This window comes from Brassica oleracea, chromosome C9, assembly GCF_000695525.1.
Source record: "Brassica oleracea var. oleracea cultivar TO1000 chromosome C9, BOL, whole genome shotgun sequence".
Classification (NCBI taxonomy): domain Eukaryota; kingdom Viridiplantae; phylum Streptophyta; class Magnoliopsida; order Brassicales; family Brassicaceae; genus Brassica; species Brassica oleracea.
The window spans coordinates 50591101-50608221 of record NC_027756.1 but is presented as its reverse complement, the minus strand read 5'-3'; the positions used below and the strand labels follow the sequence as shown (position 1 = coordinate 50608221).

Sequence of the window (17121 nt, the reverse complement as noted above, 5' to 3'; positions counted from 1 at the left end):
TGTAATCCTGGTTTCAACACAAGCATTTGACATATTGCTAAGGCCATTTAGAAACTATATATGGCACGAGAAAAACTACATGGAGAATCATATAAAAGTGGCAGTCACTGTGAAGCAGAATGTGTATATAGATTAGTACTGTGTATATGAAACCCCTTACACCGTAAAATCCGGGTGACTATTAAGGATTCCAATGGTTATAAAGAGGAGAGGAGAGGAGTGAATATGAAGCAAACATCAAAAGGAAGAGTAGAAAGAGTACAAAAGAGAGACAGAGAAGCAAATGAAATCAACAGTAGAAAGCTAAAAGGAAACAGATATGTCCACTTTCCTCTCAAAGTTTCAAAAGTACACAGAAACATCAAACATACCTGAATACTATCACTTGGTCCACTCTCCCTCTCTCTTGTTATTGAGCATCCTTTTCATTTCATTATCACTTGTTGTCATCTTCATCTACTCCATCAACAGGTTGTCGTTTCATCAAACAAATAAAACCGGTCCCAGTTTTTTGGAAAATCTTTGGAACTGCTAAGCTTTCTTTTTTCTTGTTCCCCCCTCATCTCCTTTCTTCCTCTCAAAAAATATTCTAATACGGCGCTTGAGTGAATATACCCAATACGGTGAACTCTGGTTCGAACCCCGCTGGCCACACGGATATGGGCTATTGCTTTCGGCTCATTTGAATGCCCAGGAAAAGGTCTATCCGTGGGCTGTACCTCCACCCGGGGGTTAAGTCTGTATCTTTGATAGACCCGGGTTTAACCCTTTTAGTTTACAAAAAAAAAATATTCTAAAATATATCCATTAGTTTACACAAAAACTGAACACTGTACATATTCATTCACACATTTGAAAGATGGGTCACCAATGATGGTTTAGTAATATCCCTTACACATATATCCGCGGTTGCATACGCTATATACACCATAAGAAGCCGAGTTGGCCGGTTGGCCCTGGCCCCTATGAGAATCTGTCCATAGGAAACAACTCATCTATCAATCAGAGCCAGATTTATCCTGGTCACAATGGTCCACTCGATGATAAATATCAAGCACAGTTATAAACTATAAGAAAACATATATGACATGTAAGTTTTTTTTTGGTGAAGTATATGACATGCAAGTTGAAGAACTATTAAGCATATAAGGGCACAAGACATAGAGAAGAAGAAGAAAAAAATAAAGTAAAATAATGCATAATAGAGAACAGAGGTTTGTCTATTAAAGGAGAAAGCAGACAAATAAAAAGGTTGATGTGAAGTGAAAGTTGGCTCCTATAAAAGGGATAAACACAGGTATTAGATGGTGGAGAGTTCCAATCAGCTTCAAGTGTTTTGTTCTGTCTTTGTGTATGTGTGTGTTGTGTGTCAGCAAAACCAGACCAAACCCATCTCTCTCTCATCTTCTTACTACTTTTCTCCACTTATAATTAAAACCCAAAAGCATTTCTAGCGCTCTTTCCTTATGTAGTATCATCTTCTGAGAAAAAAAAACCATCACCTCATGGATGCCTCCAGGGACGAGCCAAAGCCATCTGATTCCTCATGCATCGTTTCCACATCTAACACTCTTTCATTGAGCCTAGAGCATTACAACATAGACGCAGAAGAAGATGACTATGACCAAAAATCAGGAGAGGAAGGCATAAAGCTCGACCTTATGCTAGCAGAATATGATTATAGTCAGCCACAGCTCAATCAAGAACTCAATCTCATCGGCAACTTAGACGCGAGTGAAGCCACTCCGAGTTATAAAGGATCAACTTCCACTGAGCAAAAGCTCTTCTCATGCAACTACTGTCAAAGAACGTTCTACAGCTCACAAGCCCTTGGCGGTCACCAAAACGCCCACAAAAGAGAGAGGACTTTAGCAAAGCGAGGGAAACAGATGGAAGCTTTCGGCCATCCATATGGTTTTGCTCCTGTCCCGTTCCACGGACAGTACAGCAACAGATCATTGGGTATTCAGGCGCACTCAATGAGTCACAAGCTAAGTTCATACAACGCCTTTGGTGCTGGCGAGTATGGTCAGTTCAGCTGGTCAAGGACACCACTTGTTCAGCAACCAGCCATAGGTAGACTATCTTCAACAACAGAGAACCATCATCAGATGATGTTTCCTCCACCGTTGACTTCAACATGTGAGAACTTCGGTAGGTTCAGTGCTGGAACAATTCCAGTAGATTCTGAAGAAGAGCAGCAGAAGAACCTTGACTTGTCCCTCAAACTCTGAGATTCTTCTTGTCTCTTCAATTGTTTTTCTTTGTGCTGGTTTTTTGTTGTCATTGATATGTTCACCAGTATTACTCAAGTGTTGGTACTTATTATTGTGAGTATATTTTGTCTAGCATAGATTTATGTTGTACATGTTTCCATATTTCTACAAGTTTTCAGCTAGACATCAATGGATTTCTTTTACTATATTAAACATTTTTAGTGTGTATAAGAAAGATATGGTATTGAAATCTACAGACGGATTTGTTGTCCATGGATAACCAGTAAAGAAAAGACTTGTAGTCACAGTTTGGTTACCTAAAAGTTATAAGGAAAACATTCTTTTAATGAGAAAGTGATTAACAAAGACACAGAAAGACAAAATAAAACAGATATAAAAGAAGAGCTTGTTGTTAGTTGTGATGATGACAAGAAGCAAAAAGTTCAGAAGAACAAAACACACAGTTCATACATCATATAATTCCTAATAATGCAGCTAGTAGAACAAAAAATATCATGAAATAATCAAGAATCCAATGAGATCTTTGTGAGGCCCCAAAATTTGTGTTCACTAGATAAATAGTGAGTTATATTTGGCCTTTTGGATAATCTTTATGCACTAAGTTACATATACATTAATAGAATGTACACAGTAACCATGTGAGTATGTGGAACAACAGTCAAAACCATGAGACCAAAAAACAAATTTAAAAGGACTGACTCCAACTTCTTTACACATATTGAGGTGAGACATAACTACTGAAGCAAACATCAACTACCAAGCATAGCAGGTAACTTGGAAGAACCAGAGGGTTCTCTTGAGCATGTAGCAGACATGATATTATATATGGCTGACTAGAATTTGACAGTAATACTCAATTACGAAAGGTTAATTGTATAACAAAATGAAAATTTGACAATGTTGCATGAATCTCTAAATATTAGACAACACCAAACGGTTGCATATGAATCTTGAAATAGCTATTTACATTACCAAACTCTTCACGTAGAACCAACTAGGACTATGCAGATTTTCCTCGCACTAAAAATGTAGACAAAAGACAGATCATCTTGTCTGGTTTCAGACACATTGGCCACAACCAACAAAAATAAACCAAACAGTTTCATAATAAAACCAAGAATAACACCAAGGCAGACAATAACACATGTGAAAAAAAAAGTAAGTCTAATGGAACCAAACCTCATTTTGATTAATAACTCTTGGGTCCATTTATATCTTCTTGTATGCAACAGTTCTGACCCCAACAATATACTTCAATCTAAGTCACGCTTTCCTGTAATACATGGCAGAACAAAGTTGAGACCCACAGATTTTTGATGGATCACTCATCATCAGGTTGCTACCAAATATTCTACCCGCACGAAAAGGGTATCCATTTTAATACACTCACTGTTCTAAATGCCTTCTCGACGATGCAATGAGAGCATAAGAAGAAAAAGAGAGAACAAATATATGAACATTCATCTTTTCATTGTAATGTGACATTTTCCAGTGCTCTCTTGTTTGCAATGCCTTTAGATTCAAACATTTATATAGTTTGATTAGTTCACTTCTCCAGCGAACACTTTTTTGAACAAAAATCTTGATTTTTTTAAAGCCCATAATTAACGGTTTCTACAATTAGCTGGGTAGGCCATTATGTCATGAATTGAGTCGGCTTCTACAACGTTTGAAACATTCGCTGTCATCGCTGATGACTGATTAATTATAACAGGCCGAACCGCGTTTCTTGAACGAAGGATAAGTTGGGTTCAGGCCCTATTAAAGTAAACTGTATTTTTATATCATCGGACTGTTAGCGATATCACATATGACTTGACAAAAGAACACGGACTTACGTACCCATTGATATTTGATCCTCTATGACATGTTGTACGACTGTAAAATAAATTAATTCTAAGGTGTATGACATTTGACACAACATCATAACTTAACACACAACTGATTTGTGTGTAACTTTTTTTTGGTATAAGATTTGTGTGTGATAACCAACAAATCAGTTGACCTAAGATGTTTCTCTCCGATATATAAATGACTTTAATTTAGAAAACATGTACCCTGTTCGTTTCATAACCGCTAGACGCAGCGTCAGCGGCGATAAATTAGCCTTTCATTACGGCAACCCAACACCAGTGAAGGTTCCGAGCTTACTTATTTTCCAGACGCAGCGGCAATCAATGATGGGTGAAAGAGACGCAAGAATTAATGGCCTCACCGGCGCTTCACTTTTTGTGTCTCCGTAAGAGACGCTGAGATTAATGGCGTCACCGTTTTTAATTTTTTTGTGTCTCCGTACTTTATTTTTTTAGACGCAGCCGCAGCATTCGGCGTCTACCAAAAAACACGCCTATGATTGTCGCTGGTTGCACAAAGCTTATGTGAGTTTGTCAGAACCATAAAGAAAAAAAACACATAATCTCTATTTAGTTTATCGTATTGCATTAATCAAGACGAAACCTTGGACAGTGTTATTAGATGTCTGAAGACATTTTCTTAAATAAATCCAAGGTCTAAACTAAACATTGCTTGTTCGTCACACCACACTATATCTTCTCGTGAATACGCATAGGGTCCTTTTATAAATAAATCTTTCTTTTGTTTTCCCTTTCATTAAAGAGACACGAAGATAAGAGTTAAATTTAAAGTCAAAAGTTAAACCTACTTCTAATAGGCTTTTATAAAGTATGCAAACTTGTAACAGAGCTATGTTTGTTTACTCATCATGATCCAACCAAAACTGAGTGTCAATTCATTATATAAAGGCATACGTACGTAAAAACACTGGATAACTTAATTTTATAACATCTAAGAAAAGCAAACATTAATCAAGTGTTAGATAAGCGAGTTGATCAAGTTATAAACTTATGTATATAAAGTCGCTAAGGATCGTATGTGTATGCGAAACAGAGTATAAAACAGTTCCTTCGTTTTATTTCTTATTCTTAACTTGTGAGATCAACTTACATTATAGATCTCTTTATATATAGGAGCTCTTAGCTTGTCCTATTACAATTGAGATTAGGAAACTTAACTTTATCCTAATCTATAAGTTATTCTACTTTCCTTAATGAATAACTTGTATCCTAAGCTATCTTTATTGAAGCTTATCCACAACATTCTCCCTTCTAAGCTTCAAACCATCTTTGCTTAGATCTTGAACTTGAATCATATCTCTCATCTCTTTGAACTTGATTCTTGCTAAAGCTTTGGTTAGGATGTCTGCTTTCTGTTCTGTTCCCGGTACATGCTCCACATCAATTACGTTTTGTTCCACTTTCTCTCGAATGAAATGAAAACGCTTGGCAATGTGTTTGCTTCTTCGATGAAACACAGGGTTCTTGGCTAATGCGATGGCTGATTTATTGTCAACACGAATCAGTGTTTTCTCTATCTTCTTTCCTGTAATCTCGCTCACTAAATCTTGGAGCCAGATAGCTTGCTTCGCAGCTTCAGTCGCGGCCATGAATTCTGCTTCACAGGAGGACAATGCAACTGTGTCTTGCTTCTGTGAACACCAGGTTACTGGCGTTTCTCCAAGGCAGAACAAGTGTCCCGTCGTGCTTCTTCCATCGTCCGGGTCTGTGTTGTGACTGCTGTCACTGAAGCCCACAAGTCTCTTAGTTTCTCCTTTCTTGTATGACAAACCATATCCGACAGTACCTCTCAGATATCTTAACACACGCTTTAGTGTATTGCCGTGAGAAGTCCTCGGTGAATGCATATACCTACTCAAGATTCCAACAGAAAACGCCATGTCTGGCCTTGTGTGCATAAGATACCTCAGACATCCAATTCTTCTTCGATATAGTGTAGAGTCTATCTCCGGTTCTTCTTGTCCTTTAGAGAGTTGAATACCAAACTCCATTGGTATACAGGTTGGATTGCAGTCATCCATTGCAGCTTCTTTTAAGATCCTTTGTGCATACGCCTCTTGAGTGATTGTAATGCAGTCTGGACTCTGTTTTACTTCAAGTCCAAGGTAATAAGTTAACAACCCTAAGTCTGACATTTCAAATTTCTTCGACATGTTTTTCTTGAAGTCTGCGATCTCTCTATTTGAATTGCCGGTGATGAACAGGTCGTCTACATAGATGGCTACGATCAGTAACTTGCCAGCACCTTCTTTTCTGTACACAGAACTTTCCTTTGAGCACTTCTTGAAGCTTAACTGTTTGAGGATTTGGTCGAGCTTTGTGTTCCAAGCCCGTGGAGCTTGTCTTAACCCATATAGAGCCTTAGAGAGTTTGAAAACCTTATGTTCTTCTCCCTTCTTTTCAAACCCTTCAGGCTGCGAGACATAAACTTCTTCGTTTAGTTCTCCGTGTAGAAAGGCTGTTTTGACGTCTAGATGATGAATCTCCCATTTATTTGCTGCAGCTAGACCGATTAGTAACCTTATGGTTTCTAGTCGCGCCACTGGAGCAAAAACTTCGTCAAAATCAATTCCATGTTCTTGTACATATCCTTTTGCTACAAGGCGAGCTTTAAATTTGTTTATTGATCCGTCTGCGTTTCTTTTTACCTTGAAGACCCACTTAAGACCGATGATCTTGACTCCTGGAGGCATATCTACTAGCTCCCAAGTGTTGTTTTTGTTGATGGAGTCTATCTCATCTTCACATGCATTAGTCCATCGCTTGTTTCCCTTTGCTTCTTGGAAATTTCTAGGTTCATCGTTGATCGAGAGAAGTAGCAACTCGCATTCTACTTCAGCAAGTAAAATATAATCATCGAGGTAGCTAGGTTTGCTTCTCTGACGGTTTGAGTGTCTTGTTTCTTGAGTTGTTGCTTCTTCATCAGCATCTTCAATATGTGTTGTCTCGGGTTCCTCAGCTTGATGTTCTGTTTCAGCGGCAATGTTTTCTTCCTGACGCTGTCCAGACACAAACGGTCCAGATCCTTCGTCAAGAGTCGTTCCCCAAGTCATGCTGAACATTCCAGAGTTTGTGTTAGCTTCTTTATCGCCTCCCTTCCAATTCCAACAGGTTCTTTCATCAAAAATAACATCTCGACTAACCACAATCCCTTTTGTAGTAGGATTATAGAGTCGATATGCTTTTGAGCCAGGCTCGACTCCGAGATGAACAAGAGCCTGCGATCGATCATCTAGTTTCTTTAGACGATGAGAGTCAATCTTTGCGTGCGCAACACACCCAAAAACCCTGATATGCGCGATACTAGGCTTTCTTCTCTTCAAGCTTTCGTATGGCGTGTTGTTCTTAAGTGCTCTTGTGGGAACTCGGTTTATAACATAAGTGGCATGACGAACCGCTTCTCCCCACATATAGTTTGGTACGTTGGTTGCCTTCAACATACTCCGAGTCATCTCCATGAGAGTGCGGTTTCTTCTCTCTACTACGCCATTCTGTTGCGGAGTATACGGCGCCGTTAGATGACGCTTGATCCCACTCTTGTTACAAAAATCATGAAACTCTCTTGATGTAAACTCACCACCTCTGTCTGTACGAAGTGTACCTATTTTGTTGTTTACTTCCTTCTCGACGAGGCTTTTGAATTCTTTAAACTTCTCGAAAGCTTCGCTCTTTTCTTTCAACAGAATAGTCCACATATATCTCGTACAATCATCGATGATGACAAATATATAGCGGTTGTGTGCTGGTGTGGCGGGTGAGATTGGACCGCAGAGATCTGCGTGTAGGAGTTCTAGGGCTTTAGCTGACCTATAGGGAGTTGCAATAGGAAAGCTATGCCTAGTTTGTTTTCCAACTAAACACGAGTCACACAACTGATTCTCTTCTTTGATTTCTGGTAGACCATGAACCATCTTCTGTGCTGCCATGGTTTGTATTGTTTTGAAGCTGATATGACCAAGGCGTGCATGCCATCTCCACGGCTCTTCTTTTAACTTCGTGAGAAGGCAGCTAGGTTGTCCTATCTTAAGTGGAACTTTATAAAGTCTATTGGGAGTCCTTAGAACCTTAGTGAGAAGTCTTCCTTTTGAATCTCTCAAAGTTAGGTAGTCATCTTTCATCCTAACGTCGCAGCCTTGCTCTGTTGCCTGTCCCAAACTAAGAATGTTACTTCTCAAATCAGGGATGTAGTAAATATCAGTAAGGAGCCTTTGTTCCCCTGTTTTAGCTTCAAACAATATCGATCCTTTACCATCAATGTCCACACATGAGCCGTCTCCAAACTTCACTCTTCCTTTGATATTTTGATTTAGCTCAGAGAAGTATCCCCTCTCACCCGTCATATGGTTACTTGCGCCATTATCCAAGTACCATACTCCTTCTTCTTTCTTGCTTATATCGAGTGTTTTAGGTATAACTTTCTCTTCATTCAGAAACACGACCTCATGCATGTAGAGCACAACATCTGCTACTTCCGTCTCAGTTTTGTTGAGCTCTTGATTTTCTTCTTTCTTCTCAGGGCAAACAGACTTGAAGTGACCCTTTTTCTTGCAGTTGAAGCAAGTAATTTGTGAGTAGTCTCTTTTCTCTTTGTTCCACTCTCCGGTGTTGCCTCTACTACGTCCTCTTCCTCTGTTTCCTCTACCACGTCCTCGATAGTTACCTCTTCCTCGTCCTTTTGAATTCTGATCATTCGATCCTTCTGAGCTCGAGAACAGCAGATTGTTTTGTTGATCGTTTGTTGTATCTTCTTTGATACGTTCTTCATATGCTTTAATTCTCCCAACAACATCTTCATACTTAATTGTATTTAAGTCTAGCATCTGCTCCAGAGAGGCCACCAACATGATATACTTTGCTCTAGGAAGACTATTTAAGAACTTCTTTACAAGTTTAGATTCTTCAATACTATGTCCTAACGAGGCCGATTTTGATGCAAGCTCAGATAACTTGCCTGAGAAGGTATCAATTGATTCCGCATCAGACATCTTTAGACGCTCGAAATCGTTCATCAATGTCTGCAGTCGAGCTTCTCTTACACGATCTGCGCCAAGGTTTATTGTTTTCAAAGCTTCCCACATATCTTTAGGTGAGCTCTGATCTCCTACTTGCAATATCAAACTCTCTGGTATGGATTGAAAAAGAAGCACCATAGCATAATCATTCTTCTCTTCTTTATCTGTCCCTGGTTCGATCGCTTCCCATACCTTATGGACGCGTAGAAGAACTTTCATTCTCATTGCCCAAACCGTATAATTGGTTGAGGTTAGCATTGGACAGACAACAGTCCCGGGAATACCATCTCTTCGTCCCAGCGTCTTCGTGTCTATCAATGCTTTATCATCAGCCATTGTTTCTTTGAATCGCAATCACACAAACAAACCTTAAGCTCTGATACCAAATAAAGTCGCTAAGGATCGTATGTGTATGCGAAACAGAGTATAAAACAGTTCCTTCGTTTTATTTCTTATTCTTAACTTGTGAGATCAACTTACATTATAGATCTCTTTATATATAGGAGCTCTTAGCTTGTCCTATTACAATTGAGATTAGGAAACTTAACTTTATCCTAATCTATAAGTTATTCTACTTTCCTTAATGAATAACTTGTATCCTAAGCTATCTTTATTGAAGCTTATCCACAACAGTATATGTCTATTTACTATGTGTATATGGTGCACGAAGATGCAGGCCAACGCAGATTCATACCGTCCATTTCTCTCTTGTATGAGCTATATATAATTTAATTCAATTCAAAGAAACAATAATAATAGCTGCAGAAGCGTTAATGAGGATTTGTTTCATTTCATAGAGAAGCCTAAAGAAAGATTCTTAGAACACAAACTAGCAAAGTAGCAAGGGTGAGTACGTACGTAACCTATGGGGGAATGTATCCAAGCTTCCATAACATGCACTTTGACTGGCCCAAACTTATTTATATGATAACACATATTTTATATTCGCTCCACTTCAATCATCTGACATAAAATTCAGTATACGTTTATCCAAGACGATCCAGCTAAATTTATATTAAAACTGGAAAATGATATAAGCAAATCACGTCACATGCAGAATATGTGATATGTAGGAGGATCTGAGCTGAGTTTATATCGATCAACCATTTTATTTTTTGTATTTATCTTAGATTCTAGAGCAGTCTCATTAATTCATTTTATTGCAATGCATTAGGGGGACAATATATGGATCAAACTTAACCTATTATGCGAACTATGTAACTTAACAAAATTTCATCACATGAAAAATGTACGATATATATCGATAATTTGAGAGAATCAGAATCGAGATTACATTTTCCCCATATATAAAAGAGAGATGTTTTTGGTTTCTTGTTTCTTATAAAATAACAGGAGATGAGATGTTCGCACATGGGAGCGTGGACACATACGTAAATTACAAAAACCAGTGCTTTGGTACGCCGCATGCATTACATTATTTCCATTTTCACTTATACTGAAAAATATATTAAATCGTTTTGCCTTTGCTGATAAGATAATAATGTTTACTAGAAAAGTATGTTTTAATTATAAAAACCAGATATATAAACTAAAAAAATACGTTTGTCTAGTTGCACTTCCTCCCTTTTCCAGCTACGCGTGTGGTGGGTTTTACTATTTCTTTCTGTTAATTAATTAAAACACTCATACTTCCGTGCAATGAAATATAAAATAGTAGTTTTTTATTAGTTTTTCAAAATATTAATTTAGTTAGATGATTTGAAAGCTTTGACCCTAGAGCGGCGGTTACAGCCACGCCTTTGTTTGTACGACCGCGAACTAACTTTGGAGCATATACTACATAAACTTAATTTATTGAAGTTCATAAACTTGTATATAATATTTGCTATGTTTTGCTTAATACTATGCCCGGTTACAAGCAGTTGTTAATTGTGCAAGCGTTTAAACTTGACATCATATCCTATAAACCATAGACTTTGCGGTCATCCATAAACTAGATCAGGGACAGAGTTTCACATTGTGATAGAGAAATAGTTTCTACGTTAGTATGTCATATAATTAGATAATAGATCATATCTTTTTGCTTCGGTTGCTTAAAATAAAGTTTTATCATACACCACTGTGCTACTAACATGTCTTTCGATGTGAAGACTTTATTATAAATCAAACAATATGATGTGTATAAAGAGAGAGATGACTCTTCATATCTCTAAAGTCTAAATTATAAGGTGGTGTTTTAACTTCAAAGTCTTTTCATAGACTGGTCTTTTTTCCAACACTCTTTTGTCATCAGCATATACTCTTATTCCCTATACCATATTTCTCTTTAAACGTGACACTTCTTCATCCAACCACCATATTGACATATTTGAATACTAAGTATGAACACTTAACATGATCAATTCTTTTTCTCTCTAATGACTGTCAGTTTATCAATTTCCCCAATATATTATAATATTTGAAACCTTGGATTTTTATACAAACCGATCAACCACTAAATTTCACATGTCGAATCCATCATATATTGTAGATATCAACACATCCAATGTATCAAGAAGAAAAAAACATACAAGATCTTTAATGTTCCTCCTCCAAGAATCGTATCTAATCTTTCTTGCAGCAAAATAATTAAAACTAATCTCCAGAATAATTAATCTATCCATAATCCATCACACACACACACCACTACCAGTAGTCATGTCTCATCAGAAAGCAAGAAGTCAAAAGTAAGAACCAAGGTGGCAATCTCGTAATTCGATAGAAAATCCGAGGGCATTGTGTCAATCTCTTTACTATATAAACCCTGTTCTGTCCGAAAACTCAAATCCATCTGCTTCAGTTTTCTCTTCTTTTCTTACACTTCCTCATCGAACTCGCAAACCGGAATAAAAATGGCTGGAGGTATCGCAAAATGCAGCAAGATCCGACACATTGTGAAGCTGAGACAGATGCTCCGGCAATGGAGGAACAAGGCGCGAATGTCGTCTGCCAGACGCTGCGTACCGTCGGATGTGCCGTCAGGATACGTGGCGGTCTACGTTGGAAGCAGTCGCAGGAGATTTGTGGTGCGTGCAACACATCTTAACCACCCGGTCCTCAAGAATCTCTTGGTCAAAGCCGAAGAGGAGTTCGGTTTTGCTAACCACGGTCCGTTGGTTATCCCATGCGAAGAATCGGTTTTCGAGGAATCGATTCGGTTAATAAACCGGTCATGTCGGTTCAACTGTACCGATGACTTAAAGAAAAACCGCCACGGTGGAAGTAGGAGCAAGCTGGATCTTTTGATCGAATCTCGGCCGTTGCTGCACGGTGTCTCGGATAAGGCTAACATCTGGTGAACGGGTAATGTGATTCGGGTCCATGGTGACGGACACGCAGGAGATGGCCGTGAAAGGTGGATGAGTCGTCGTTCCACCTGTGTCGTCCCGGGTTCGAATCCGAGTTTAAGAGAAAATTGCGGTCTAGTTTTGGTATTGGCTTGTAAAACTGATTAAGCAATTTCGATTTCATTTATTTATTCATTTGTGATTTAATTGTGGCATTGGCTGTATACAGCAGTTTCCATCTACATTGATTTATTCATCTTATTCTACCATTGAATTTTATTTTTTAAACTTTTCCAAATAATTAATGAGGTCTAACAATGAATCTCAAATAGATAATAGAATATTTGTTTCAAAATAGTGCATATTTTAGATTTTTTTTGTACATATGAATAAATATTAAAATTTAGTTATAAATGCATATTTTTATGATTAATTATTTTCATAATTATAAACTAAAAAAAATCAGTAAATATAATTTTTAAAATTTACAATTAATCACTACTAATAAATAAAAATGCATTGAAAATATATTAATTTTTTTTTCTCAAATATGCATTTTTATAAGCCGGAGGAAGTAGATTGTAGAGAGCATTGCTAATCAAAATAAATTAGTAATGTTCCGAATCAAGATGGTTTATTGGAGTAAATAAATACATCACGAATTTGCACAAACATACCAAGACAAATTAATACAGCACGAATTTGCAACATACTAGAGATTTTTTTTGTCAGCACTAGATAATTTATTTAAAAGGGTCAAGATTCTGAAATGGACTAGGTCCAGGACAAATGGAAAATTAGAGATACACTAGGCCAAGAAGAACGGGAGTGGCCCATTAAAACCCCAGCCCAAGGAAAATTCGTCTCTTATAAGCATCATTCATTCTACAAATACTTTGTCATTAATGAAAACATTATTATGACAAATAATAAAATTCTTGAGAAATTGAGTCCGGAACTGTCGATCTGGAGATGCCTGTGCATAGGCCTGGGAATTTAAATCAAAGCCTGCGGGGCCCGCCCCATTTGACCCACCGCGGGGCGGATGCGGGTCGAGCGTTTTGAAAAAATCAAGTCGCGGGTGCGGGTTAAGACTATTTTTTGCGGGGCGGGTGTGGATTGGTGGATTTTGATTTGCGGATACCCGCCAACCCGCAAAATAATATAAAAAATAAAAAAAAATCTTTTTTTTTTTTGAAAAATTCGATTTTTTTAGAAAAATAATTAAATTTTTTAAAAATAATATAAAAAATTACTTATAAATATATTATTTTATAGAAAAACTAATTAAATAATTATTTTTTTAATTAAAAATATAACCGCGGGTTACCCGCAAAATAAAGCAGGACGGGTATGGATATTAGTTTATTTCTTTGCAGGTTGAGCGGGTCGAAATTTTAACTAAAAAAAAGAAACGATCTGCGGGTTGGCGGATCGTGCGGGGCGGGTTGATCCGCGAACCCAGGCCTACCTGTGTATCGTTAGCGCACAATTTAAGCTTATGTCACGTTCTCTCTACAACTTGCAGTTATGTGATGAAATAGTGGTTACTGTTGGTTAGTATCGTAAATTTAGTACTACAACAGGGGAAAAATCAAAGAGTGGGACCCATTATTCACATGATACGTTGGTACTTTGTCGGGAAAACATGAAATATTTCCCAAAAGGTGCCTTACACTTTTTTCCCAATCTTATGCACCCATCACCACGCCAAACATCAATGATATACTCTACTACTTTCGTTTCGCTATTATGTTCCCCGATTAACTTTTGATTTCAAAATCTCAATTTCACCCTTTTCTATATTAAATTTGCACTACCAGCCAATTATTTCTGCCACATCTTCCATTCTTTTACATACATCATCATCCTACATAGAAAACAAAAAAATTACCTTCGATATTATTCTCTAACGTTTACTGAAGTATATGTCTCGATATGCAAGTTGTAATAGAAAGGGGCCACCAAAGAGTACATAAAATATTACCACCATCTTACTTAATCCAAAGCTACAATCTGTTTGATTATCATCCAAAAGGCACCGGAGTCAACATACAACAACTAAAATAGTCTCAACTAATACAACAACAAGACACCGTGATTCAAATACTGATCAACCTTTTTTGACATAATCTCAACTTTCTTTAAATAGAATAATCAAGTTCTATAGTGTTAAATTTACTAATTATAAAAAAAAATTACTCCAGTATATTTCCTCTTTTTGTCCGTGATTTAATATGGTGGGAAATAAAACGTTAAAAACAATAAAATTTTCAAAATAATTCTTTGACCGCAGCAGTATCTTTCCTTTTTAGTTTCCCATTAAAAAAAATAAAAATAAACCTCATTTAATCCACGCGTAAACCAATAAAGAGAATCCAAGACCATTGCCGGCGCCGGCACCGGAAGATCCTCCTCCGCCGTACTCGGCCTCATCGGCGCTGCTAGCCCACTCCATAACCGACGAGCTGCAAGCCGACGAAGCGGAAGACATGGAGATCGACGAAGACGAAGAGCTCCTCTTGCTCTTAACGAATCTCCTCTTCATCTTCCTCCACTCCGCGATCCCTTTAATCCCCAAGCTGCTCCCACACTGCTTCGGCTTCTGCTTCGGCTTCGGCTTCCACACAGCGACGTCGTTTTTATTTTTACTCCTCTCTTCTTCCTCCTCCTCCTCAGCTTCGGGATCGCTCTCGAACCTGAACATGAACACCGCGTGCCCTCCCTCTCCTGACGATTTGCTCTGGAACAGCCAATTGTAAACGTCCCAGGAGATCTGAACGGGAACGCCGTCGATCTCCACTTTCTCGTTCCCTCTGAACTTCCACCTCAGCCGCTTGATCTGCAGCACCTGCTTCGAGTCCACGCTGAAGCACAGCCTCGCGTCCTCGTCCACGCGGCAATCGATCGAGATCTCCCTGCTCTTCCCTCCGAACCTCGCCTTCGTCGAGAAAACCCTAGCGCCGAACACGTGCTCCTTCCTCAGCAGGAGAGCTTGAGGATTCGTCGGCGGTTTCGCGGACTTGACGCGCGCGTACGCCTCTTTGACCGAGTCTCCGACTAACAGCCCCATCTCTCCGTCGACGACCACCGCGATGTAGAAGCCGGATCTAGGCTCGGATCCGGAGTCGAATTTGGCGCGGGTCAGGTCCCAGAAGACTTGGATTTTCGGGGAGACGGATCTGGATCCGCGTCTTCGCCAGAAGGCGAGTGTGTTTAAGTTGAGGTGGAAGGAGACGGCGGAGGAGAGGGAGAGGTCGGCGGAGGAGAAGGAGAGAGGGGAGGAGCGGTTGTAGTAGTCTTGTGAGTGGAGGAAGAGGTTTAGAGAGTGGCCTCCTAAGAAAGTGCGTGACCATGTGAGGTAGAACACGCCGTGATCCGTTTGGTATAGGCACGTTGTGAGGTTCGGGTCGCCGGAGACTAAGGGAGACGGTGACTGCGGAGGATGAGGAGGAGGATGATCGGAGTTAGGGCGGAGCCAAGCGGGGATGTTGCGAGAGGGAGACATTTGTGTTTGCTAAGAAGTAGAGAGAGAGAGAGAGAGAGAGAGAGAGATTTTTTAGGGAGTTGTATTGGGAGGTTTTATTTCTTTCTTTTTTTTTTTTTTTCTCAAGATGGTTTTTTATCATATAGTTTTTTTTTGTTAACTCGTAAAATGGAATGGTTTATAAATGATGTTCAGCTCGAATCATACGTAAACAAACATTGGATGCAGGCTGCCAAAAAATAAAAAAAAAGATTGATAGAACTTGGAACTTTCTTGTAAACTGACTTTTTCAAACTTGACTTTCTTAGTGGGATGATGATAGATTCAGCTAATACAACATATTCATCCCCCTTGTTTGTCGTGTGTAGAACACGGTTTAACTGTAACCTATCTGTAATTTTTGTAGCGTTGATTGTTTCTATATGTAAACCACCAACACCTTGGTAATATATTGCTTTGTCTTTTTCATGCTATGGGACTTAACTGTAAAAAGTGTGTAAAGATTAGGGTCCCTAAAACATTGTTTAATTGCTCGACTATGAGGAAACATGATATGATAACTGCATGCACACTTGACGCTTCATTGGAGAACATAATCAGTAGTCTATCTATTATTTCACATTATAGAACCTAAAAAGTTATTGAAATTCTAAAATACCATATTCTATTTAGTATCTAAAATACCTACGCTTGCAATAATACTCGCTATTGTTTGATACTGGAGCCAACTGTGCTTAAACTCTTAAATTGGTATATAATGGCATTGACAACGTATTAGGAGTTTAATCTTAAACCGTCCTTTATATCACATTAGTGTGATCATTATTCTCTAGTCTATTGCTAATTTCGGAAGACAATTTATGATGCATCCCTTATGCTGCTGGGAACAAAAATAATTGGTTCGGTCGAATAAACAATACTATCGCTTAATAAAACATCGTTTTCAGATTATTTAATTATTTTAAAGTCGTATTTTATTGCTTTGTCGAGTTATTCGGAATTCGGATACGTTGGCAGACAGCTAAAAGGAGCTGGATAAGTACTCAATGAGTCATTGAAAAAGGCATATCCATATTATTAATTTGATCTTTTGTTACAACTGTATATCTTATCATTCCTACTACTATAAAATAAACTGTGTGTTCGAAACTTCAACTTCAAGAAAGTAAAACTGTAATTTCTAAGTAAACCACTATAGCAACTAAACTTTAAGCGTAAATGGGA

General features: G+C 38.3%; 3 protein-coding genes across 4 annotated transcripts; 2 read left to right on the top strand and 1 right to left on the bottom strand.

Annotated features, from left to right (window-relative positions):
- The first annotated feature begins 1332 nt into the window (after window positions 1–1332).
- On the top strand, window positions 1333–2366 carry LOC106316621 (zinc finger protein 3). Its single transcript, XM_013754504.1, has one exon. The coding sequence runs from the start codon at window positions 1506–1508 to the stop codon at window positions 2232–2234; it is 729 nt and encodes a 242-aa protein (XP_013609958.1). The 5' UTR covers window positions 1333–1505; the 3' UTR covers window positions 2235–2366.
- A 9562-nt stretch (window positions 2367–11928) lies between these two features.
- Window positions 11929–12650, top strand: LOC106317250 (auxin-responsive protein SAUR22). The gene has a single exon (XM_013755098.1). It carries the CDS (start codon window positions 11976–11978, stop codon window positions 12420–12422), a length of 447 nt encoding a protein of 148 aa, XP_013610552.1. The 5' UTR covers window positions 11929–11975; the 3' UTR covers window positions 12423–12650.
- Window positions 12651–14083: 1433 nt separating this feature from the next.
- On the bottom strand, window positions 14084–16064 carry LOC106319428. 2 transcript variants are annotated; one of them, XM_013757746.1, is made up of 2 exons: window positions 14754–16064; window positions 14084–14280 (listed from the first exon to the last, which is right to left on the bottom strand). In XM_013757746.1, the coding sequence occupies exon 1, from the start codon at window positions 15916–15918 to the stop codon at window positions 14755–14757; it is 1164 nt and encodes a 387-aa protein (XP_013613200.1). In that variant the 5' UTR covers window positions 15919–16064; the 3' UTR covers window positions 14084–14280; window position 14754. The 2 variants fall into 2 exon arrangements, with proteins under 2 accessions (XP_013613200.1, XP_013613201.1); XM_013757747.1 differs by lacking the exon at window positions 14084–14280 and adding an exon at window positions 14411–14426.
- Window positions 16065–17121: the final 1057 nt, after the last annotated feature.